The sequence below is a fragment of the Lissotriton vulgaris genome, chromosome 2_1 (assembly GCF_964263255.1).
Source record: "Lissotriton vulgaris chromosome 2_1, aLisVul1.2, whole genome shotgun sequence".
NCBI classification, from domain to species: domain Eukaryota; kingdom Metazoa; phylum Chordata; class Amphibia; order Caudata; family Salamandridae; genus Lissotriton; species Lissotriton vulgaris.
Window position 1 is genome coordinate 1,731,498,585 of NC_141687.1, and position 25,900 is coordinate 1,731,524,484.

At 46.9% G+C, this 25,900-nt stretch overlaps 1 protein-coding gene across 1 annotated transcript in view; it reads left to right on the plus strand.

The window, feature by feature from the left end:
• LOC147733204 (intestinal mucin-like protein) overlaps window positions 1-25,900 on the plus strand; it is a 203,123-nt gene that overhangs the window by 110,441 nt on the left and 66,782 nt on the right. Inside the window, exons 7-9 of the mRNA XM_086956021.1 lie at window positions 11,023-11,130; window positions 17,580-17,620; window positions 22,474-22,602. Coding sequence (XP_086812147.1) covers window positions 11,023-11,130; window positions 17,580-17,620; window positions 22,474-22,602 — 278 coding nt within the window. The remainder of the gene's footprint in view (window positions 1-11,022; window positions 11,131-17,579; window positions 17,621-22,473; window positions 22,603-25,900) is intronic.

Below are 25,900 nucleotides of genomic sequence, written 5' to 3' on the forward strand. Positions count from 1 at the left end.
GGCAAAAGCCAGAGGTAGACAAGGGCCGCCCTGCTAGTTTTAGGCACTCATTCGAGACCCGTAACAGTCAGGGTTTCCTCCTCTCTCTAGCACGAGCACACAAGCCTGCATGCTCCTCCTCTCCAAGACCAGCTGTCTTACAGTAGCACAGGCAGGAAAAGAGTATCTGTTTTCCAGGTTACTTGAAGCCCAACAAGATGAAAGACTTTGATAAAATGACACCATCTATAATCGGCGTTCTTGTCTTTTTAACCCCGTAAGATAAACTGCGCTGCTGGCCTTTTTAAAATTTTCTGCAATATCTGGTTGATCAAAATTTACAATAACGCAGGCCCACTCCCAGGTTTTCTCCATCTAAACCATCCACTCACCTCTTCTATGTTGATATGGGTGACCATTTGGTTACCTTCCCCTATCTGCCTATCACACTTTGTTTCCAAGTTAATGGGTTGTTTCCCATAATCCTGATCTTATCTTAACTGGGACTCTGGTGAAAACCGCCACTAATGGGACAGATTCTGGGGGGAGTTGTAACCTCTGTTTAGGAGGCAGCGATCCTTTGATCCTGCCTCCTAAACATGGCTCCTAAAGCTGGATAAAAGGGGTCTAGAAGATGGTGGTTTTACTTCCTTCTATTGTCACACCCTTCTCAAGTCCACCTTACATTTGAACAGAATTGTTTAAATCAGCTTTCCCCCGTGGTGGCTTAGTCTGGTGTGAACATTATTTGGCTGTTGACTCTGAGACTTATTAGTAAAATTGCCACCAGAAGGATTAACTTGTATGTGGGAGGAAGTATTAACAGTCCTTGGTTTAGTTTGCCCTAATGCTACAAGACCCCAACCCTAAATTTGAGTTTCTAGTGGAGTTATCTTGTTATGTATACCATTAGTCAAGCTTTTCACCAACAGTACAATTTTCCTATCACAATTATTCAACAAGGATTCCTAATACATCTTTAAATCGCCCATCATAGGGTTAAAATCAAATGGGAGTCTTGGATTATAGACTCCATGGCTACTGGACATGTTTAGAGCCTTTACTGAGGCAAGCCTTCGGTGTAACAGACCGATTTCTGACTCCCATATCCTTCTTTTTCTTCTTCATAGGGTAGTGGTCCGAGCCAAAAGAGGAGAAATCTGGATCATGATGTATATCATCCAAAGTAACCCCTTCTTTTGGTTCTACCCTTGAAGGGGGATCCCCATTGGCAATTTCCAGTGTCAAGCCTAACTCATCCTTACCCTAATTCCTCGTGGAAGTCACCATACTGACAGTATTGGGAGTTTGTAGGAGCCGCCCCTCAGACCATAGTTCTTTTTCCACACACTGAATTTAATCTTTTAAGGCTCCCACTGGTGAGGTAAGGAATTAAACAATCAGCACAGTTCCAAGGGCCCTTCAAGGCAGAAAGGCGGGAAGAACAGAGATATATTCACTTACCCATTGCATTCTATAGTCCAGCAGATGAAAATGAGGGGGCACAGCCCAGCCTCTTCCAGGCAGGAGAGATGAAGCACTTACGAGAACGAAGAGCAATGAGCCCTCTCCTGCTGGTCACACAGAGGCTGTAGGAACTGCAAAGTATGCTGGTGATGTAGACCCACGCTCGCAGGAGTTCCACACCGCTGGAGAGATAAAGAGCAATGAGCCCCTTCCTCCCGATCACACAGAGGCTGTAGGAACTGCAAAGTATGCTGGTGATGTAGACCCACGCTCGCAGGAGTTCCACACCGCTGGAGAGATAAAGAGCAATGAGCCCCTTCCTCCCGATCACACAGAGGCTGTAGGAACTGCAAAGCCTGTCGGGGACATCGTTTCACCCCAACAGATCCTAACCCTCAGCCACGGAGTCTTAACTCATTTCTTTCCCTTTTTCATATCACTTGACTCCCCCACACATGTTCCACTCCTCCTTCATGCATGTGTGTTGTGTGTGTTAATCCTGCACTGCTATCCCTAATGCTTGTGCCATACCTCTGCTCTGTCAGCTAGCAAATGTTAATACAAGTGTTTCAATATGTGAATGAATAAACAGCTGTTCTGTGTGGTCTTTGCTTAGCTACAATCTGGAAATTCTCACCTTCTAGATAAAACTCCCCCACTCTTGGCAAAGAGGAAGAAGAGAAGAGTCCATGTTGGGTGTCACATCTTGTAGCCTGTTAGGGGCATATTTATCAATAAGTTGCGCCGGTCTTGCGCTACGAGGAGCGGTCTCCTATGAGGCGGAGACCTTTGCAGCCTGCAGCGGGCCTGAGCACCATGGCTGGAACCTGAAAATGCCTCTGGGGCTCTTGGTGTCCTGCAGGGCTGGAGCTGCCTGCACTGCCCCAGGACTTCCCTTTCTAGTGCTGAATGAATGTACCATGGTGGGTGCCTAGTGCAGATAACCCGAGCGTGATCCTGCCCCTGGGACCAAATAACCACATGTTAGAGGTCTCCTGCAAAAATTAGACCGTCCCGGCCTATGGCCGACCAGACCACCACGACTGAAGCCTGGCTGGTCATATGGGGCATGTTGCTACCTTGGTTGGGGCTGCCTGTTCAGCCCCGGTACTTGATTGCCTATGGTAGAGCTGCAGGAGGGCAGCGGCAAGCCCATCCCATCCTGCCTCACCTTCTGCGGTAAGTGGCCTGCACGGGCAAAATTCCTGGACCTCCTCAAAGCTACCCTTCTCAAGCCAAATACCAAACTAACATATCCACCACTGAAATGAATTTCATATTTCACTATACTAATTCATCCTTTCATGGGTCCCGGAGTAGTGTGCTACTAGCCAAAAAAAACACTTCAACACCCCACCAGCGGTATCAAGCTCTATATAAAGGCAAACCTTTCTCCTTCTTCTATCCCTCCGCTATCCTGCTCAATCCAAATAACTGAATTACATATCCACAACTCCAAATTATTTTCATATTTCACTATACTAATTCACCACTAATTCTTAATGCACTTCAACACCACATCAGGGGTAACAAGCGCTATTTTGAGGGAAACCTTTTTCGCTCTTCTAGCCCTCCGCTACCCCTCTCAATCCCAATGCCTGACTAACATATCCACCACTCAAATTACTTTCATATTTCACTATACTAATACACCACTAATCCTTTTATGGGTTCCAGAGTAGTGTGCTATTCGCCAAAAAAGCGCTTCAACACCCCATCAGGGGTAACAAGCGCTATATAAATGCAAACCCTTTTCCCTCTTCTATCCTTCTGCTATCCTTCCCAATCCAAATAAGTGACTAATAGCCACCACTCAAATTACTTTCATATTTCACTATACTAATTCACCACTATTTCTTTATGGGTTCCGGAGTAGTGTGCTACTCGCTGAAAAAGCGCGTTGATGCCTCGTCAGGCATAGTAAGCGCTATATAAATGCAATTACAATACAAATACAATATATTCAGGTGCAGCAGAGCACATTATAACTGCAGGAGTATGTTCTGCCTTCACCTCAGCTGCAGTACCTGTGCATTGTAGAAGTTAATCTTGTCTTCAGTACTCTCTAAACCACCACCTATGTACAGCAGGGATCTGCCGTGATAATAGTTTGGTGCCAGATGCACCACCTGGGCATTGTAGAAGTAAGCCCTGATCTAGCCACCTTCCTCAGCACGTGCCCTTCAGATGTATGCCCACTCTAAATATTACCAATACCATTACAAGGGTTTTTATAAAAATACAACGACCCCAGTCTTCAAGAAAAATGTGCAGAAATGGGAAAGAGCGTGTGCTACAAAAGATGCAAGGGCAGACCTTTAACAACCATGTATGAAAGCGGATAGTTGAAATCTGTCTGACACCATCTAAATATCATTCTGTAAATCCAGCTCAGTCATTTAATTGATTCCTTTCTCTCACAATCTCATAAATGACAAGGACGTCATTCTATTTTGGACCCTAATATTGGATCAAGAGCTGATATTAGGAGTGTTGTTACCCATTCAAGCAGTTCATCTAAAGAGTAACAGTTCTGTGCGCCGCTCTGTTTGTTCTTTTAAGAGCAAAATGTGAAATATAGATCTTGCAGTTGAATGGAAAGTGTCCAGGATCACCTTTACACCACCGCATTACCCTTGCCCTCACTTTATCTAGGTTTTCAAATAAGATTTTGAAGTTGTGGAATTCTGTGATTAAAGTGAAAGACATTTACTTTTCAGATCCTGTCTATTGAAGGACAATCTTTTAGTCTAAGCATTGTTGCTTTTCGAGCCACTTTGTCACTTGAAGAAAGATCTCCTGACTCAAAGACGTTCCTCAACCTCCGGTGTGAATCCTCTGGAGCGTGTCACTGGCGTGGCTGTGATAGGCCGTGAAGTGGAATAATTCAAACCAACGTCAATACTATGAAGAGAGCAGGAGGGCAACAGCAGCTGCTGATTTCGTGCCCTCATTTTCGGGGGAAATGTCTCAAAAAGCTGAAGTCGTATTCTGTGATCCGCAGGTGATCAGGAGGAAATGATGCATGATCGATATATACACTGTCACTCCCCTGGCGATCATGTGGGAGGAGCTTACACTGCCTCGGTCCTGGAGGCACACGTACTTTATCCTAAAGACTTCAGTCTACGGCCGCTTTGGGCTTGCTCTGCATGTGCTTGGTTATATATATTTGCAATGTAGCGCTTTCGGTGTATCCAGAGGCGTTTTAAGGCATGGGCAAAGAGGGCTCTGGCCGATGGTCCAGCCTTTCAGAGGGCCCCCTGAGAGAGCCAGTTCTGTCCTGCAGAGTCTTGCCCTGATGACCTTGAAAGGAGGAGTGGTGTGTGCTTGGGTGTGAGCGCCGGGAAGATTACATCGGCCCCACAACAGAGACTCCCCGACACATGTGCCATACTGCTGCCTGGTCCTGGGGGCCACCACTTTGTACAGTGGAGAGTGTGGGAGCACCGCGGGACCCCAGTGTGGGTGAGAAGGTGAATTGAGAGAGTGAGGCCAAAGGTCCAAACCGCAGCCAGAAGGCCACCGCTTGAGAAGGCGTAGCACCTTGCAGGGGCTACACAGACTGTCTTATGGTGCAACCTGGAGCACGCACGGTGCATGGAAACAGACGGGTGGGCCCAAAGACTGGCTGAAGAGGACCGCACTTCTTGACGGCGACTGAGCGGTCGAAGGGAAAGGTAGCTAAGAGTTACAGCCACCACTGGGAGTGAAAGAACCCTGGGACGGGCCCTGTGGCCTCCTGCTGGCGTCTGGCTGGCTCTCCAGTGGGCTGAAGAGGAACATTTGAAAGCTGCGGGCAGGGTGAGTGGGCCACCACCATGAGACCAAAGTACACTGTTGCCGCACAAACTAACAAGCTGGACAAATACGCAGTCCAGCTGGCGACCCCTGAGACTGGGGGTGCATCGGGAGATCAGGCGGTATCTACAGAACCGTCCCTGGCTTTGATTATGACGGCGATACAGACACTGGGCACTAACTTGGAGACGAAAATTGACAAAATCTCCATCAAAGTCAACCTTCTCCGTACGAACCTCAGCAAAACATCGGAGAAGGCCAAGGCCAATGAATCGGACATAAGGGAGCTCCAGACCTCCTCGAAGAAACTCTAACAAAGAGTGAAAGACCTGGTACACCAACACCGCCTTGTGGCCCTGAAGCTGGAGGATCAAGAAGGGAGGGTCCGCAGAAACAACATTCGTGTGGTAGGCGTTCTGGAGGATTCGGAGGGGCCTAGTGTGGAACTCTTTCTTGAAGACCTGATCCTCACCCACCTGAAACTTAAGCGCCTCTCCACAATCTTCACCATTGAATGCACTCACCGCGCACCAATCCCTAAGCCCAAGCCGGGAGCGCCACCCAGGACAATTATAGAGAAAATCCTAAACTATAGGGATAGGGACGCTATCCTCCAGACTGCCCGCCAGAACGGGTGACCTGCAATACGAGAATGCCACAATCCGATTCTTCCCGGACTTCATGCCCCAAGTGCAACGAGAAAGGTGCTCATTTACTGGAGTGAAGGCAGCACTGCGAGATAGAGGAATCAAATATATGATGTTCTTTCCCCCCAAGCTCAAGGTTATTGCAGGGGACAAATCTTTGTTCTTTACTGTACCTTCAGACGTTCAAGACTGGCTTGATAGAGAGTTGTCGCGATCTTCTGACCAAATGGAGGGAGGTGCCTGGAGAGACAATCAGGCTGTCTCACTGAGATCTCTGCAGGATAGATCAGATGTGGAAAGAACGAGTCAACGTTCCTGGCGATCGAGGTCTGCTAGCCCCAAATGGGGGACTCTGAGATGCGGCTGGCCACTAGAGGAGGTGAAACTGTCGACGTGGACCCCCAAGAACTGTAACGTATTGTATGCTCCTGTACAAACCTCTGGGACCCAACTTCTCTTGTGGGTTCTTGGATATTGGGGGGGATGTTACTTAATCCTACAAATACGTTTGGCCTGGGATAGAGTTAGGCTGAGACTGTGGTAGACCTCACCATTTTACAGCCATGTGGCCCACAACGATCTTGGAGGGGTCGGAGCAATGACTGGGGGGACTACACCTTGTGTGATTGTGGTCCAATCCTTGAGGAGTGTATGCATCTTTAGCAACTTGTTATGTTACGGGGGTGGGCACGTGTAGCGGTTGGAGCTCGAGCCGGCACTTTCCGTCTTAAGCAGGTTCTTCGGGAGGGGGGAGGTTTCCTCACTCCTGGGTTGGTTTGGACGAAAGGTGCTCTGCTAATTGAGGATATTGGTAGTTCAAAGCCTACGGAGCAGGGAAGCAGGGTGGAGGGTAGAGGGGGGGGACACCAGTTTCAGGATGGAGGATGGGGAGGGGATGTAGTTGTGGGGTGGGGGGGTGGGGGGGAAGTTTGGTAAGGTCACACCGAGAGCATGCAAATGTTCTAGATCCTTGTGTTGGGAAGGGCAGGAATAGATTGGCAGTCGTCTGTGTGGATGGCTATGAAGTGGGATAAAAGTCTAAAGGTGATTAGCAGGAACGTCAATGGGCTGGGGGACAAACTCAAGAGAAGTATTGTGCTACAGTTTGTTAAGCGGCACCTCCCTGATGTAGTTCTATTGCAGAAAACCCACCTGATGGGAAACACGTGCCATTAATCCCCACTGTGGGCCCACGTGACAGTCGGAGGGAGGGCTGTGTTTAGAGCCGATCAACGCCTGGGTGAGGACACTAAAAAGAAACTGTCTCACCCAATTGACCGATACTTCGTGGAGAATGTGGGGACTGTGGAATCATCAGTAGTCTTGTGAGAGGCTTTGAAGACGGTGCTGAGGGGGGAGGCTCTTTCAGCGATCGCTGGATACCGTAAAGAACGAGAAGCGCAGATCGTTGCCATAGAAAATGATCTTCCGGCGCTTGAGGGCATTGCGCATAATGGTGGGGATCCAGACACGCTCCACCAGATTCAACTAAAAGCTGCGGAATACAAGGCCCTAGCCACTGACGTTGCAAAAACCTTGGCGAGAGACAGGGAGGGAAGACTATATGACCAGGGAGACAAGCCGGGCAAGTTAATAGCTTGGTTGGACAGGAAGCAGCAGGCGCAGAAAGTAGTGGCCTAGCTTAAGGTGGACTCAGGGGCCGTCATTACGAATCCCCGAGAGATTGTCAGGGAGTTCGCGAAACATTTTCGAAAGGTATACACTAGGGGTTTGGAGCGATCGGAGGAGCATTCCTCGGCCCTACTGATCGACATTAATCTGCCCACCCTTTCTGGTGAAGAACAGGAGGCTTTGGAGGCTGGTCAAGGCCATCCATGACCTTCGGCCCTGGGAAGGCTCTCCGGCCCAATGGTCTTCCGATTGAGCTCTAAAAAGCTCAAGCCTGACAGCCTTGGCATAAACCTGAAACATATGTTCGAGGATAGTAGAGAACAGGGCATACTGCCGAAGGACCAGCGAATAGCCACGATTGTGGCTATCCCTAAGGAGGGAAAACCTAGAGAATTGAGTGCCTCCTACAGGCTAATATCACTGTTAAATGCTGAGCTGAAAATCCTGGCCAAAGTGCTTGCCAACAGGCTCAAACTGGTCCTAAATGCCTTGGTACACCCGGATCAGTCGGGCTTTATGCCCCACCGTAAAACGGCGCTTAACTTGCGCCGTCTCCATGGAGTGTTGGGACGCTGCCACTTGCTACATGGGGATGCCGTCTTTGTGTCACTGGACGCAGAAATGGCGTTTGACACGTTAGAGTGGCCGTATATGATGGCGGTTTTCGGAACATTATCGGCTGTGTGCATCTCTTCTGTGCCAAACCTTTAGCCCAGGTGGTGGTTAATAACAAAATCTCAGAGGTCTTAACACTAGAAAGGGGGACACAACAGGGGTGCCTGCTCTCACCCCTGCTTTTTGACCTCTCCCTAGAACCACTTGCTGCCTGGATTAGACAGACTCCCTCCCTGAGGGGGCTCCGATGGGCGGACGGATGGGAGGACAGGATTTCGCTATATGCGGACGACATCCTCCTATACCTTACAAACCCCCAGGAGTCAATCGCAACGGCACTAGACATTTTTAATAGCTTCAGAGAGTACTCAGGCTATAGCATCAACTGGGGAAAATCACTCCTTTATGTCTTGCATGGCACCCCCCCTCTGATTCCGCGTGGCTGCCCGGTTCAGATAGCTACAGGCGGCTTCACATACCTGGGAGTCTTCATCTCCAAGTAGTGGGCCACTCGATACGAGCAAAATCTCTTGCCGCCCTTACAAAGGCTCAAGCGAGACACTGTCACCTGGAAAAAGCTCCCGCTGTCCTTGCTGGGCCGGGCAGCGCTATTTAAAATGATGGCACTGCCACGGTTTCTTTACGCCCTCCAAAACTACCCGGACTTAGTGCCGCAAAGGTACTTCGCTGCCATTGAGGCCACCCAGAGAGACCTTCTCTGGACTGGAATGCCCCGAATTTCCTTACAGAAACTCACGCTTGGGTGGTTTGATATGGGGATAGCGCTCCCGGACATCCGGAAATACTATTGGGCGGCACATCTCTCGGCAATCAACCAGGGTACATACTGTGCTGGGAATTATCCTGGGTATGGAATGGATAAATGGCTCCGTCTGGGTGGGAACTTTGAGGCTGCCCTTTACTCTAGGCCAGGTAGGTACCACATCACGGGACCTACAAAGCACTCCGTACAGTTGTGGCACATAGTTCAAAAGAAACTGGGTTGGGCTGACAAACTCACACTAGCAACGCTACTTTGGGCCTCAGAAATACTGGGCACACTTAGCTGCACAAAAGGATTCCGTAACTGGGACCTGATAGGAATATCTCGGATCAAGGATATATGGGGCCCGGACGGGGTAAATCCATTTGAGAGTCTAAAACACACTTATGACCTAGCTCAAACAGAACACTTCCCCTACATGCAGGTCAGGCACGCACTTCAAGCCAACATTCCCCCAGGGACCCAACTCCCGGAGTCCTCCCCACTCGAGGACAGATTGCTTTAGGCCACCTCCCGGAGCGGGCTATCTCTCTCACTTACAAAAAACTCATTAACCACGCCCGGATCCGTTGCTAGCCCTCAGTGGGAAATGGGAGGCAGATGGATTCGAAATTGATGATGAAGAATGGCGTGAGGCGCTTGCATCCCCCAGGGAAATAGCAATCTCAGCAAAGCTTAGACTGATCCAGTTGAACATCCTGCACCAAGTTTATATCTCTGGCATTAGGCTGGTCCTGATAGGCCGCAGCAAAGATGGACTCTGTCGCAGGGGGTGTGGGGAGGTTGGTCCTTCTTACACATAATTTGGGAGTGCCAGATGCTACAGATCTACTGGACATGGGTATTCAATTGCATGCGTGAGGTGTGGGGGGTGGAACTGCGCCCATAGGCTAAGAGGTGCCTTCTTAATATCTGGGAGCCCTCCGACCTCTCATCGAAAGGTAAAATATGGGTGACGTTAGGGCTTGTGATTGCAAAGAGAAACTTAGCGAGACTATGGGGGGCAGTCATACCACTAACACTCAGTTCCTGGAAGACGGATATGGATTGGTGCATGCTCGAAGAGAAGACAGTGTATATGGCCCGGGGATGTTCCCGAAAGTGGGTTGCGGTGTGGTCCAACTGGAACGATTATCCTGGTAACATTGGGGAACCCACTCACATTACACCCATTGACGAGCTAACTGTATTATGATTTCCACTGTAATAGACGTAATCCCGAGATTAACTGTAATATGGTAGATGTGTGAAACCTGTGATTTTCTACAGACATCATGTAACAAATATAGTCCTTGTGTGTGATGACCACAATATTTAGTTCTTTTTGCAAATAAAAAGATTTATTCAAATTTTTTTTTTAAATGGGACGGTGTCACGGAGATTATGTACAGTAATATTTGTGAACTGCTGTGTTACAATATTGAAAACACAGGCCACTACCCCTGAATATTAGATGTAACCATATTTAGAATTTGCACTAGTGTGCCTGCCAAAGAGGGCATGAAAGAGCTGAAATTGGATCATGAATTCAAAGCTGTCTGAACAGAGGGCACCAAAATATGATTGGCCCAGGGCCCCCAAAATCCCTATAATGTCCCTGGGTGTATCCGCACTTTCCCATTGTTTGTGCTCTTACTATTCCATAAAACCAGTGAGAGAGCTCCGTTTACTGGCCATCGGCCTAGCGGCCTTTATGACCTATGTTAGAACGGGGCTCAGTGTAAATCAGTGTAAATCAGCCTTCATCGTCCTGAGGATGCACAAAATGAGTACTATTAAGGTGGGTAAAAAGAACAGTCTTCAGGCCCCTAGAGACTATTGTGGCCCAAGTTTTAATAGTAGTGGCTATCATTTAGGGGTATCTGTTCTGCGCTACTGAGGGATTTGCTGAAGCACAACGCAGCACTATTTCACCTGGGACAGTAAATGCAAAGGTATTGGTCAGCACTAGTGATACACGCAAAAAAGTAGACAAAAGGACAGTGAAAACATTTAAGCAGTTTGTCGCTGTAACCCCAATTTCCCTGTTTGTCTCGATGCACACAGTTCATGGATGCATGATATAATTAATAATGCATTATGTTTTTCTATGCACAGGATGCACACATCAAACCTGCAGAGAAAAAGAGACAAGCTGTCCAAAAGGCTTTGAACTCGCCTGTGTCCCGTCAGATGAAGCTGGCTGCTGCCCTACTTTTAATTGCAGTAAGTTCTAATTCTCTCGCAGCCAATACCTATGGTCCGATTTAGTATTCAACAGATACTCTACAGTCCGACCATACAAACACAGCTCTAGTACTGAGCCACTGAGAACGGTGTAAAGACTAATTTAATGGATGAAATCAGTGATAACGTCAGGAGTAAAAGGCAGGCCTCTCTGAACATACTGTTTCATGTTACTCCCAAGATGGACAGCCACCAAGCTAATCTAACATTCTGAATAATTCACACTGTTTTCCAAGGTCTACATAAATATATGAGTGTTTAAAAAATAGACTTACAGACTTACTACACACAAATTTAGAAAAATAGATAGAGAAAATGTTAATACATAAAAGGAGACTAAAACTACAAAAATCCAATGTTATAAATGTGTTAAAAAAAATTGTGAAAACTAGCACCTAAAAGATCAAAGTGACAACATGGACATCTAGTCTCATGGGACTGGAATAAAGTCGAAACTAATGGCTGATCCCAATTGAGTATGGATACATGGAATGGATTGGGCTCAGCCTCGACTTGTGTTCGTTGAGGTTGTGAAGAAGAACGGAGGCGGAGCTACCACAAAGTCAGGCTGACTATCAATGTACATGGGCAAATCGGCGAATAGGTAGGTCCCGGTCTTCTGTTGGTTCTCTGGTCACTTTTTGGTGAAATTTTTTCCAGGTCCCAAGTTTCTGTCTTGAGCTCTTTTTGCATCTTTAACACAACTTTCAAGTGTCCAGCACTGGGTGGACACCACTTTGGGCGGCTGGGACTCACGCCAAGCAGGGTCTAGGTGCAGTGTTCAAATTGTTGGAGCTTTTTGTGTCACTGAATCTCAGCTCAGGAGGACAGGCAACTACCACTTGGAGTCACTCTAGTAGTCCTGGGGTAATGTAGCAAGGCACGTCTAAAGCACCAGGGCAGTTCTCTAAGGGTACAAGGTAGGCTTCAAGCAGCAGGGCAGTCCTCTGGTAGGAGCAGGACAGCCTTCGGAAATAAAATGCAGGCCTAAAGGAGTGAGGCAATCCTCTGAAGTACAAGTTACTCCTTCTGGGGGTCCTCCTCAGGTCTAGGATGGAACTAAAGAGTTGGTCTGATGGTCCATTGTTTATATCGGCCTTTGAAATGGAATATTCTTCCCTCCACATCTGGTTTTGAATTCCCTTTCTCCCCTGCTCAGACTCCAGAGAGTCAAGGGTTACAAAGCACTGGTGTCAAGTTCTACAGAGTGTGTAGAGGCTGCTACTATAATAATGAAACCTACATTTCATAGATCTGTGAAATATTTCGAAAGCATGGGTAATTCCACCCGCAGATGGGACCCGTATCCTGAGGGAACCACTGGGTCTTTACCAGATGGCGAGGGAGTGCCTCAGATACTGGAAACAGAAGGAAATCCCTCACTACAGAACATACTGTGGACTATCACAGCATATAGGATGGCTCTGGAAACCAAAATAGGCAATCTAAGCTCTGATCTTGGCCTCTTGGGAGACAACCTTAGGTGCCTGGCATAGAGAGTTACCACTACTGAAAGAGCACTGATGGAATTGTCATCCACACTCACCTCGATGACAGAACAAATAACTAGCATGGAAACCAAGATTCGTGCCCTGGAGCTCAGGGTGGTAGACGCAGAAAGCTGCTCCCACCGGATCAATATTTGAGTGATAGGCCAGCCTGAGAAAATTGATCAAACCAGCATGATACCCGACCTTGGGCATTTGCTGCAGGAGGAGGTGCCACCAGAGGGCCTCTCCCAGTGTTTTGCTCTTGAACGCGCCAATCAGGTACAGATTAGGGCACCGCTGCTGGGGTCACCACCGAGACCAGTGGTAGCCAACTTACTTTACTACAAGGAACGGGATCACATCCTAGCGCAAGTTTGCCGTAAAGGAGTTCGCCAAGTTAAAAATGCAGTGTTACAGATATTCCCGGACTTCTCTCAAGAAGTACAAAAACAGAGAGCCACGTTTCAGGACGTTACGAAGAAGCTGCAGCAGCAAGGCCTTCCTTATGTGATGCTATTTCTGTACCAATTATAAGTTGCAGCGCCTGATGGTACTAAATTCCTCCAATCTGTGCAAGAGATATGGGTTTGGCTGGACCAGTGCCCACAACCAGGGCCCAGTAGAAGGCCCCAATTGAACTTATGCGGTACTCCTGATCTAGGCACAGAAGATCGTCGTGGAGTTCTGTGGCTCCTACGCAAGCTGAAGCACAACTCGGCAGATGGAACATGCTGGAAGTGGTGATGTTGGACCCTTAACAACGGAGAGAGTGGCTGAGCTGTAGGACTGGGATTCACATTGAGGCTCCACCAGCTCTGCAGTTTCAGCCTCATGCTGCCCAAGGTGACCCTGAGATTGTCCGACGACCTCATCTAAAATCCTGAATAGAGGAGGGGAGCTGATCTTTGGGCTTACATTATGTCCTGCAGAACATTAAAACCTTTACCCAAAATTCACTCCCTGGGCTGAGCCGAATCCTGCTTAACACTGGAGGAGGTATTGATGTCTGAGGAAATCATTTGGATATTCTCATCCCCCTAAGAACCGTGGGGGAACTCATGTGATTTATCTAGATATCGTTTAACTATTTGGATGGGAGGTGACCACCTACTTGTCCTGGGAAGGGGGCGTTGGGGTACTTGTTTTTGGTTAACATGTTGGAGATTTAGGAGCCACACAATTTTGTATACAATGTCTGTACTACGCAGGGGATTAAACAGGGCTAAGAGTAAACCGAGAATAGGGGCCGGGATGCCCACACCCTGCCATTATATTGCAGCTGGCGGTACCTCTAACTTTAAAATGCCTCTCCTGGGATATATGTGGGATGCATACTATGGCAAAATGGTGCAAATAATTATTTTACCTGACTAGAAGAGGGGTGCACATATCACTATTAAAGGAAATACATCTCACGGCGAAGTAGGGACTAGCACTGCAGCATAGATGGAGTGGTCAGGCTTTCCACACCACATACTCAGCCTATGCCAGATGAGTCTTGACGTGGATTAGGGTGGGCGGACTTTTCCAATGTATTGATACCTTAACCATTCCTTAGGGCAGGTTCATGATTGTGTGGTCACCTAGAAGGCATAGCCATATCTATAGTGAACACATATGCTCCAAACACAGAGTGCCTTCGTTATCGTGCTCTCTAGCATCCCACTGAATAGTTCCCACCATAATGGGGGGAGATTATAACTGTGTAGCAGACATTCAACTAGATAGATCTCAGCCTCCACTGTGTAACTCCTTCTGGGGATTGGCAGCAACACTGGGGGCTAGTTGATTCCTGGAAGAAAACACACCTACAGGATTGGGACTTCTATTTATTCTTTGACCTCTATGAAGCCCACATCTGCATAGACACATTCTTTTGCACCGGAAACATCCATATCATAGTGCATTCTGTTGAATACCTGGCACGGGCAGTATCTGATCATAACCGTTCCCTTCTACACCTGCAGTAGACTCAGCGTAGGCGGTCGAACCCTACTTAGAAATTGAAACTGGAGTCGCGGGAGGACCAGGTTTTTAGAGAAGTGATCAGAGACAAAATAATTCAATACTTTAACGACAATGATGGCACGGCCTCCTCTCCCCAAGTGGAATGTAATGGCTTTAAGGCACTCCTACCTGGTCAGTACACAGTGGAGTCAAAGGCGATTAGACACCATATTGAGGAAGGTGATCAATGCTGAAAAAGCCATACAGGATATAGAAATTCACAGGCTGGGACGCATGAAATTACAATCTTAACTCCTGGAGGCTAAAGAAGCAGCAGTGGCCCAAACAGAATGCCTTGGATGCTTCAATTTTAAACAATATATTGACCAAAAGCATGGTGAGTGAGACAAGTTTGGATCCCTCCTTGCGTGGTTGGTCAATGCAGCCAAACGTGGCTCCCCAATAGTCGAACTAGAGGCTAGAGAAGGGGACAGAAAATAATCACAAGCAGAGATCAATAACCTCTTCGCTCAATGCTATTCAACCCTATATAGAAGTGTTACAGCACATGACACCATGGCGACGTATCTTGGGATGCTGTGCCTCCCGTGCCTAGAGGTAGAGGAGACAGAGCAGCTGTGGGGTATACTCCGCAGGCCATCCGAGTGACTATTAAAAATATGGGGCCTCATTTATGAAAAGTGACACATCGCTGCATGAAAACTGCGATGTGTCACTTTTCATTGCACCCTCCTTGCGACACCAATGATGCGTCATATTCACAATATTACGCATCATTGCTCAAGGAGTTACAGATACGCCAGTATTTCTGACGTATCTGTAGGCAGAAAAATGACTCATTGCTGGAGTGTGTCACAAAAGTGACGCAACTCCAGCAATGGGTCATTTCACATGGGCAACTCCCATTTCAAATGTGCCTGCGTCAGTCTTACCCCTGCCATAAGGCAGGTGAAGATATTGACGTATTTGCGTCCTAGAAGTGAAGCAGTGAAATCTCATAGATTTAACTACATCACTTCTACGACACTTTCTTTTGTCGGAACTCCCCCCCCTGCAGACATTACACCTGGCGCAGGTATAATGTGGTGCAGGGGTTTACAAAGTGACGCATCTACTTAGATGCGTCACTTTGTAAATATGACGCAACGTGGCACATTTTTTTACACTGCTGGTGCGTCACAAAAGGTGACGCACCGGCTGCATTAAAAGTGATGCAAGACCTCATAAATAAGGCCCATGGCCTGCAACAAGACCCCGGCAACAGATGGTTTCCTGGACGAATTTTATGCTAACTACTCTGCTAAATTGACACCCAGATCAGCTGCCTTGTATGCCGTTGCTAAGGACCCAGGATGCTTGCTTGATATCACAAGGAAAGTGCTCTTAGACCCCTTCCTGAAGCCAGAGAATCCGGTGCACTATCACACAGCATATAGGCCACTCGCGATGTTAACCATCGACCTTAAAATATTATGCAGAATAATGGCTACCGGATTACTGCCCCACTTGCCCAAATTGATTCACCCAGACCAGTCAGGTTTCATACCGGGCCATAACATGGCCATAAACATCAGAAGACAACTGGCCATATTAGATGCTGAAGACTGCGATTTGGCAAATGCAACGGTGTTCACTGTCAACAGAGAAAATATTCAACAGCTTAGAATAGCATTATCTTTATGATGTGCTGGTACATATGGGACTGGGAAGGCACTTCCTGACATGGACAAAACTGCTGCACATGAATCTTACTGCTAGAGTTCGCACTGTGGAAACCATATCTGTGAGACATGGTGGAATGACGAACACAGCAGCTGTCCCTTGTTCCGTCTGCTTTTTATGTTGGCCATAAAAACTTTAGCTATTTGGGCTTCAGCACTGGGGGCCATCAACACCGCACAGCTCTATATGCAAATGATTCACAATTGTGTCTTTGTGATGTAGAAAAAGACCTAGACGTAGCCAGGACATGCTGGAGAGATTTGCCTGCTCTCTGGGTTGAAGGTTAATTGTCAGAAGCCCAGACTCTTCCCTACAGCACCGAACAGAGACCCACATGAGGGATTGGAGTACCTGCAGTGGGTACACCGTTGTTTGATATACCTGGGGATAAGGGTCTACCATGATCCGGCTAACCTCTGAGTGGCAATGTAGGACAGGCAATCAGGTCCCTCCAATCTTTCGCATATTTTTGATAGTAGCAGGCGTTTTACCCTCCTGAAAATCACTGCGCTGCAGCACCTCCCTTACTTCATATGGGAAGCAGGCGTGTGGCACTAGGCACAATGCAGCACTCCACAGTGATTGGGGGACCAGCAGCCCCTACCTTTGAAACGTACTAGATAGCAGCCCAGCTTAACAGTCTTGTCCAATGGCTGGTGGCCAAGAGAAATCCTGTCAGAACTCAGAGCCCATTTGCGCCAACATATTCTTCATTAGAGATGCAAAGGTAGGCATAGTGCAAAAGGTTGCTAACATGCGAATATGCATGTTAGCACCCTCTTGCTAATAAGGCGATGTTTTTTTCACCGCTTTTCTAGCTTTTAAAGCCAAAAAAGCGGAGATAAAGCCCTTTCTGATATGCCCCTAAGTGCCTAACAGGATATTTAATACATTTTTTAATATTCTATTGTTCCCATATTTCAATGCGTATGAAATTGTTTTAATCAGTATCAATTGTACTGAATTTTTAAATGTTTTATCTGTGCTTTTATGGCCTTCTGCGGCCGAAATAAAGTATCTCTTGACTTGATTTGATTATGGTCATATAATTATTTGTGAAATGTGGATTTTGATCTTTTAATGAGCTTGCCTTACATATTGCTGAAATGTCCACCTGACAAAGCAAATATATATAGATGTTGTTCATTTGGCACACACAATTCAAGATAAAAATGTATCTTTCTAGTAAAGTGTGCAAGATTGTCAATTACAGTGCTGTTAATGCAAATGTTTTTCATTCTTCAACAGCCCGAAAACGAGTCTGTATTCTGGAAAATGTGGAATATGCGGTAAGACAAACATTACAACATTAAGACCTAAGGACGGTGTGTTATTTTACTATAATACTACGGAGTTTATTTAGATGCACTCCATCAAAACTGTTGCGGGTGCCCTATCGCAATATTACAAGCATAGGCTGAATGAATGAATGAATAACTTTATTGTGTGGTTACTTAAAACCATTACATTAAAACCAGAATATAAAATTACAAAAGTTAAAACCAAAAATGTTTCTGCGGGCAAGCATTTATAAAAAGTTCTCAGAGTTCAAAATGGCACACGCAGTCAGGGACCTGTGAGTGCCACCCAGTGTCCAGCAACAATGTTTCTATTCCTGTGCGCCCTTGGCTGCCATTAGCACGGACCGGGTCTGTTGTATAAACTTTCCGAACGCGGCCATCTGTTTTACTATGCTCAAGGAGTATAAATGTTGGATTGCCTCCTTGGCTGTGCGTGTCCCCGCGTCCCTAAGGATGGGCCTGAGGTAGAGGATGCGGGGTGCACGTAAGGCAGGGCAGCAGAATAGTAAGTGGGCCAATGACTCACGTTTGTAGTTGCAGAGTCTGCATTCCTGAGCTCCCGTGCCCGCATTTCCCGGATGGTATAGTTCTTTGAGCGGGAGGGGGTGCAGTCTGTAGGCTAGGATCTTTTGGAGAGCTGGGAGACCCACGGCCTGCATGAGATGGTTTCGGGGGTTGTGCGCAGTGTGTGGCAAGCATAGAGACTCATGGAAGGCTCTTTTTGCGAGAGACTCAAGGTCCAAGGCCCGGGAGCAGGCACGCACTTGCTTTTTTATCGCGTGTTTGATGGTCGTGTAGTTGACAAGGTCTGGATTCCACGACTCGATCGCCAGGTTAAGTTGGGTTTTTGCCATTTCAATGGTAGCTGACCAGGGGTTCCCGGGTGCCATGAAGATATGTTTCAAGACGGCCTTCAGTGTGTTGTCACGTGCCGCTGTTGTTAAGTAGTAATATTTGCTTAAGGCTGCCATCTCTTCTAGTTTTTGTTGGTTGAGTGAGAATTCCAGGCGAATTAGAGTGTTTCTTGTACATTTTGGTAAATGATACAATCTCTTGTATGCCCCGCAGTGAATTTTTTCCAGCTCCTTGTACAGTTTTCCTGGATATGCCTGTTGTGCGTAATTGAGGGCCGGCATTAACTTGGCCTTGAGGACTCTTTGCATGGCAGTTGATGAGGGGCTGTGTAAGGAGGCTTGTAATTTGCATAGGGCGAAGGTGATGGTCTTCCCTTTGCCCTGAATTTGCTTTAGGTGGGTGCCACACAACCCCGATTCGTGAAAGGAGATCCCCAGGTATGTATACTTCTGAGTGCTGTCCAAGGTCAGGTGGCCAAGGCTCCATTTTGCTCTTGTTTTTTTGGGGTAGTGTCCGAAGATAACTATTTTTGACTTGGTCGGGTTTGCTACCAACCTGTTTTTGTTATTGTATGTTGCCAGGGCGGTGAGTGCCTTTTGAAGCCCTATTTTTGTGTGATCCAGGATTACGAGGTCATCCGCGTATTGCATAAAGTGAATTTTGGTTGCACCTATCTTTGGTGTTGCTAAGGCGGCCCCCGACAGGGCTGTCTCCATGTCTGCTGTATATAGATTAAACAGCAGGGGTGCCAACACGCACCCTTGTTTTAAGCCCCAGTTTGTTTCAATCTTGTCTGTTGCAGAGTCACTTGAAAGTTTGATTCTTACCCAGGTGTTTTGATATAAGGATTGTATCGCTCTTAACAGAGAAGGGTCGATGTTCCAGTGGACCAGCTTTCTCCATAGGATGATGCGATCTACTCCATCAAACGCAGCTGAGTAATCGATGAAGCAGGCGAATAATGGTAGGCTTTTACGCGCCCGCGCTTGATTGGCTAGGTAGGAGAGTGCAATGATATTATCTACGGTCGAGGACCCTGGTCTAAAGCCGGTTTGACAGAATGGCAGGAGATTTTCTTCGCTTGCCCAGTCTGTGAGGTCCTTCAGGATGGCACTGGCGTAGGCTTTGCCCTCGATGTCCAGGAGAGCAATCATACGATAGTTGGTTGGATCCGATTTAGTCCCTTTCTTATGGATTGGGTGCAAGAGCGAGCCTCGCCATGAGTCCGGCACATCCCCCGTTAGCCAGCAGTCAGTGTATAGATGGGTCAGATTTTCGGACCAGAATTCAATGTTTGATTTGAACAAGTGGCCTGGGAGGCCATTGGGGCCCGGTGCGCCGTTTGGTCTGATTTTTTTTAGTATTTTGGACACTAGAGATTTACAAGCATAGGCAATGGAAGTGAGTGTGTGGGGTGTGTTGCACCGCCACCAAATCAATCATACTGGATTTTAGAAGGTAAATGAGTAACAGTGATTCTTTCAATTTTTTGTGTTGACCTTGTCCCATTTGCTTTGCTCAGAGGCAGAGGTCAAGTGTCAGACTCTATCTTCTGACAAATGGCGCTTGTTCTTTTACTGTGGAGACTGGTGTTTACTTGGCTCCACAGACAGAGGATTTTGTAATAGGGAAGTGGATGGAATATTTCCGGAGTACAGAGAGTTTGAAATGAAAGGATGTAAGATGTTTGATTTTTGAAACACAACAAAATGTAAATATCAACAAATGAACTTTACAAATATTGAAAAATATATCAGGAGTTAGGAGAGCATAAATAAGCACATTTTTTTTGTAATTCTGAAATGTGATAGTTACACACTTTCTTTCATACTTAGTCAATCATCAGTCTGACAACTAAAACAATGAGTGTGTTGGTTGTGATACACATTATTCATTATGTGATATAATGGCAGTTTCAGTAGTTCAGAACCTGGAGAATCTGTGCTCAATTAAAGGCATTTACTTTATAAATCATTCTAAACCACCCAAATTAAAGTTATATTAGGAGGATGCAAACTCTCACCCACATTGGTGTCATGCTGCATCACTGGGTTGCTCCTCATACTGACTCAATTGCTAATAGTTTGAGTGGGCTTCTTTGCTAAGGTGTATATTTGGATGAGATCATGTACGTAGTTTTGCACAAAGCAGATAGCGTTGGATAGCTAGTAGGATAAACAAGAAAAGACCTAAAATAACCGCTAGGTAATACTAGAATAATTTTATTATTAGCAAAAATTGTACATATTCTAGAAAATATAGTCATAAGGCCCTTGTATTTGGTTAAGATGTGTTGGTTACTCTTTTGGAATCAATGTACACTCAGATTTTGTGAATAGCCAAAAAGCACTAAACACAGCAAGACAACTCGCTGCACTGTGCTGAGTCAAATCGAGAGAGCAGGAATGCACCATTTGCATCAAGATATGGCATATTCCTCTTCTCTCCCTGCACCGGCGCAATGTGTGCTGCCTAGAGCCAACACAAGCATGCTCAAGCCATGGTGTAAAGGTGCCTACATTGCAGGCAGCATTGTTTTTGAGCAGGAAGGGGCACCTTCCTGCAAATAAAATCCTTGGCAGTGTTTTTCTCTTACTAAGTATGCTGTAAAATGCAGCACAATTAGAAAGAGGACACAACAAGAAGAAATAAAGATATGTTCCTTGTTGCTTCTCAGCCGGGTCATGGTAAATCTGGGAATGCACCTTTCTGGTGCCGAGTAATGCCAGGCAGCAATTTGTGCTGGCCTTGTGTTACTCCAGCTATACCATTCAACACATGACCATGCAAGGTGGCATTGCGTGACTTGGGATATCTGCTTTAAGGCCTGTGTTGCCCTTGCAGCACCTTGTGTGATGCAATGGACCACAATCCTCAGATAACTCTGGCCCTTGATCATAAGCAATAATCTAAACAAGAGTGTGATTTGCTCCATGCCATGGTCGTGTCATCAACCTCTGCCACTCCACACGGAGTACCAGTTTTATTTAGTGAAGCTCTCAACGCAAGTGTCAATCTTGTTATTGTAAATGAGCATGGATAATTCTTGCTGCTGTGGTCAGAAATCAAAAGCCTCATTGTGTCATCCCTAATGGGCCTTTCTACACCCCATGTTATCTTAATGGCTGCCTCAGAAGAATGTGATTAAAGCTACTGGCATTAAACACATACTGATTTACTTTGTGGAGTTGATAGCTATTGAAGTGAAATTCAGAACCCCCAGATACACTCCCCAGATATTCCATGGTCCATTTAACATTTAATGACAAGCAATTAGCAATTTTCTGGATACGTATGAAATAACAACTAAAAGCTCTTTGAATTTTTTGTGTGATTGCCTGACCATCATCATAGGACAAGTACTGCTAGAGGATTCATTGTTATATGCATGCATTCGGCATGTCAAGTTTTTGCGGGTCCAGCGTCAATAATTTATGGGGGCCATACATAGCATGAGCACCTATTTTTAGGTTTTAAAAAAGTGATCCCCAGAGAAAGAAAAGAGCATGGCAACTGATGACATCTTGTAGCCTACCCATGTTATAATCCTCATCTCTCTCAAACATGGCAAGCCTACTTCAAGGTTTACAAATAAATTATTTACCACGAGTGCACGGCCCTGAAACAGTGCAAGGCCTGAGGAATAGCGCCCCCCTCCCCTCAAACCTCCCTTCTGATGGTACTGTAAATTAACCCCCGGGTGTATGGAGTACATGAACTTTTGCACATTTGTCAGGAAATCATGTAAACTTGTAGTAGGAGGGATACGTCTACGATTTCCTATCTTAGCTGGCTGAAGGTTTTCTGTATTAGTGAGTATAAGCAACTGCAATCACTTGCACATTGAGATGAACATTTGATTGCATGACAGGATATGCTTTTGACAGACTTTCACATAATGAGAAGGAATGTAAATCGTCTGTGTTTTTATTTTGTTTATGAACTAAGTTTATTTATAAAAATGTTCTTTTTTTATCTTTCTTCAGGTTGGGGCTTTTGTTTACACACCCACGGAGCCCTGCTCAGAGTGTTATTGCTCTGATAAAATCGACCTAGTCACCCAATTGAATCTTGTAAAGTGTGAACCTACCAAATGTTTCACAGACTGCCAGCAGGTGAATACATTTAATTTTACTCATCTTTGTCTTGCCTTTTTAGGTGATCTTTCCAATTGATAATTCTAACCACAGATTCCTCATCTTTAAAATATGTCAGGTGACAGATTGGATCCAGAAAATTCTCCCAGCATTAACTCCTGAATGCTATATGTGATGTTGTGTTGTCCGTTGCGATCCCATAGTGCTCCAGAAGAAGCAGAGTGGCAGCATATAGGTGCCCCTACTGCTCGTTGATGTCAGTTCTTTTCTTTCCGAATGTGTTGGCACTTATCATCGTCAGTGAACCAGCAGGCTTTCTTGCTGGTGTGACTGTTGGAGGGTTTCTTGAGCAGGGTGAGGCTGTTGGCGCAGTCTTCGATCCACTGTATGAGGTTGCGGGAGGCGGGGTCGGTGGGGTCGGCGGGTTGGCTCTGGGCGAGAGTGGTGGTTAGCTGGTCTTCGGAGACTTTGCTCCAGCAGCAGCGAGGCATCTGTTGGGTGCGGTGGTGCGTGCTGGGTTTCCGGAAGGTGAAGTGGATGCAGCGGTGGTCGGTCCAGTGGAGTTCGGTGGTGTGGTTGAAGGAGATGTGGGGGCTTGCGGAGAAGGTTGGGTCAAGCTTGTGGCCGGCGGAGTGGGTGGGTGTTGCGACAGGATGTCTGAGACCGAGGTTGGCTATCAGGGTGGTGGAGTTGGTGTTGTTGTTGTTCTCGAGGTGGAAGTTCAGGTCCCTGAGGAGGATGTAGTCCATGCAGGTGAGGGCGTGTGTGCTGACGAAGTCGGCTATGGAGTCGCTGAACTGTTGTCAGGGTCCTGGCAGTCAGTAAACAAGGATTCCTCTAAGGGTTTTGTTGGGGTTGGTGTGGATCTGGATGTTTAGGTGTTTGGCGGTGCTGAGGGTGTCGTAGGTGTTGGTTGAGACTCTGACAGTGTTCCTGTGGATGATGGCAATTCCTCCTACTCCATTGGTGCGGTCCCTGCAGGTGATCTTGTAGCCATCCGGGACGGCTATGGCGATGTCGGGTGCCGAGGATGGGTTCATCCAGTTCTCCGTCAGGAAGGCTACGTCTGGGGAGGTTAAATCGAGAAGGTCCCAGAGTTCAACAACAGGAGAAGGGTCCTTGGATGCGCTTCAAGGGGGCCATGCAGCATGCGTATTCTCGTCCGGTGTTGAGTGCGTGGAGGGTGTTGGCATCGTAGCGGTGTTGGGAATCGCAGGAGCCAGGGTTGGGCGTGGTGCAGGTGCGGCTGTGTGCAGACGGACTTGCCTTTGGGGCAGCCGTGCAGCGGCTGCCATATGAAAGGGAGGTGGGAGGGAGGAGCACCTGGGAGGGGGGAGCGGGCGAATGGGAGAGCGTCGCGGCAGGGCTCCAGGAGACGGAGCTGTGGGAAACGGGAGAGATGAATGGTGAGGGATACAGAAGAGAAAATGGGCAAACTGGCAAAAATTGCACAGTAATGGCACAGGTGGGAAGGGGGAAAGAAGGACAATAGACAAAAGAGTGAACCTACAATAAATTACTATAAAGATACCAAAAACATGAGCAAGATCAAAGGAGGGCCTTGAACCCCTGACAGCAGCAGCGGCAGCTGGGCTAAGGCACACAGGCGGTGCTGTGCGGTGTGGGGAGCGACCTACCAAGGGTCAAGGGTCACTCTCACTACCGCGCAGCCGGCGCCATAAGAAGGGGAGGTGGGAGGGATGAGCAGCCGGGAGGTGGGAGCAGGTGAATGGGAGAGCGGGGTCGGGGCAGCAGGGGATGCAGTGGCGGGAAACTGGAGAGATGAACAGCGAGGGATACAGAAGAGAAAATGGGCAAACAGGCAAAAGGGCACAGTAATGGCACAGGTGAGAAGGGGGAAACAAGGACAATAGACAAAACAGTGAACTTACAATAAAGATATCAAAAACACGATCAAGAGCAAAGGAGGGCCTCGACCCCTGACAGCAGCAGTGGCAGCTGGGCTAAGGCATGGGCACACAGGCGGTGCTGTGCGGTGTGGTGAGCAATCTACCAAGGGTCAAGGGTCGCTCTTCTTTCCATACAAATTGGTTCTGATGACTAGGGTACCCTTCCTGTTGAAAGTTTTACCCTTTCTGTCAGGCTATTCGTTACCCTATCTGCCTCTTTGCTTCTCCACACCCCTCAAAAGAGAAAAAGAGACTTTACTGACTTGACCGTAGAGGAGCCTTGGCTTTTATAATCATAGTACAATGGATCATTGCATGGTAGACCAGGGAAGAGTGCTGCAGAAAAGGATTATATCATGGTGGATAGTCCTTTGTATAAAGATATGTTATGTGTTGCCTAGCAAAGAGCCCCGTGAAAGCCTGCAGGCCCATTTAACAACTGCCAAACTACAACAACTGTGCTGGTAAGGGAAGTGTCTTTCCTGGATCTCTGATAGGCTACAATGTGGACGTTGATATAAACGTTCACAAAGCACTACTGCCTTGACAACCAGGTCTGCTAAGAGGAATATTTGCAGAGGTTTGTCCTGAAAGATTATCTTATTTGAGTTCACTTCTCAGACCCTCAACCAATGGGAGGTACAGCTATGGTATTTTTTCTAAATATGAGGACTCTACAGTCATAGGTACCCATGAAAAGAACAAGTAACCTACCTTCAGTAATGCTCTTTTGGGTGGATACTCTATTGAACCTCCGATTCCTCACTGCCCTCCCTGTTCTATGGAGTGAACTTCTGTACAGCTTAGTAAAGTCCCATCTTAGATTTCAGTGTACTGCCACACACAATTTGTTTACAATAATCTGCTTTCCATGGCGCAGAAGGTGAAAGATTATGAAACTAATGCCAAAGCGCAGGGATGGCAGCCATATATTATTCGCTCTTTCACTTCTGGGACAGTTAGGGATTGCTGCAGTGCCATATGCGTTTACATTTTGGCACACAGGATTTATTACTGGGAACATCCCTGGGTCCAGATTCATCAAGGTATAGTACATTTGGAGATTCAACTTCAGATTAATTGTGGCATAGTACATCTGGAGTAACGCAAGGCAGCACAAGTTGCTGCTCTGTGTGGGGAAGGCGTTCTGTGGGTGGAGTTTAGGTGTTCCCACACATCAAACCATATTTTCTGGTGCATTCCTACATTTACTAAGAATAGTAAGCCTGAGAACAAATCAAAATACTACCCCTGCCCAGATGAGATGTAAAAAGTAGCAGTATGTTTATTTCTCCTCATTATTTCTCTTTCGACTTGTGCTGCATTTTGAAGCACGCATCGAGGAAATGCCTCTGGAGGTTGGTTTTGTGCAGGAAGGTGTCCCTTCATGCCGAAAAATAATCTGG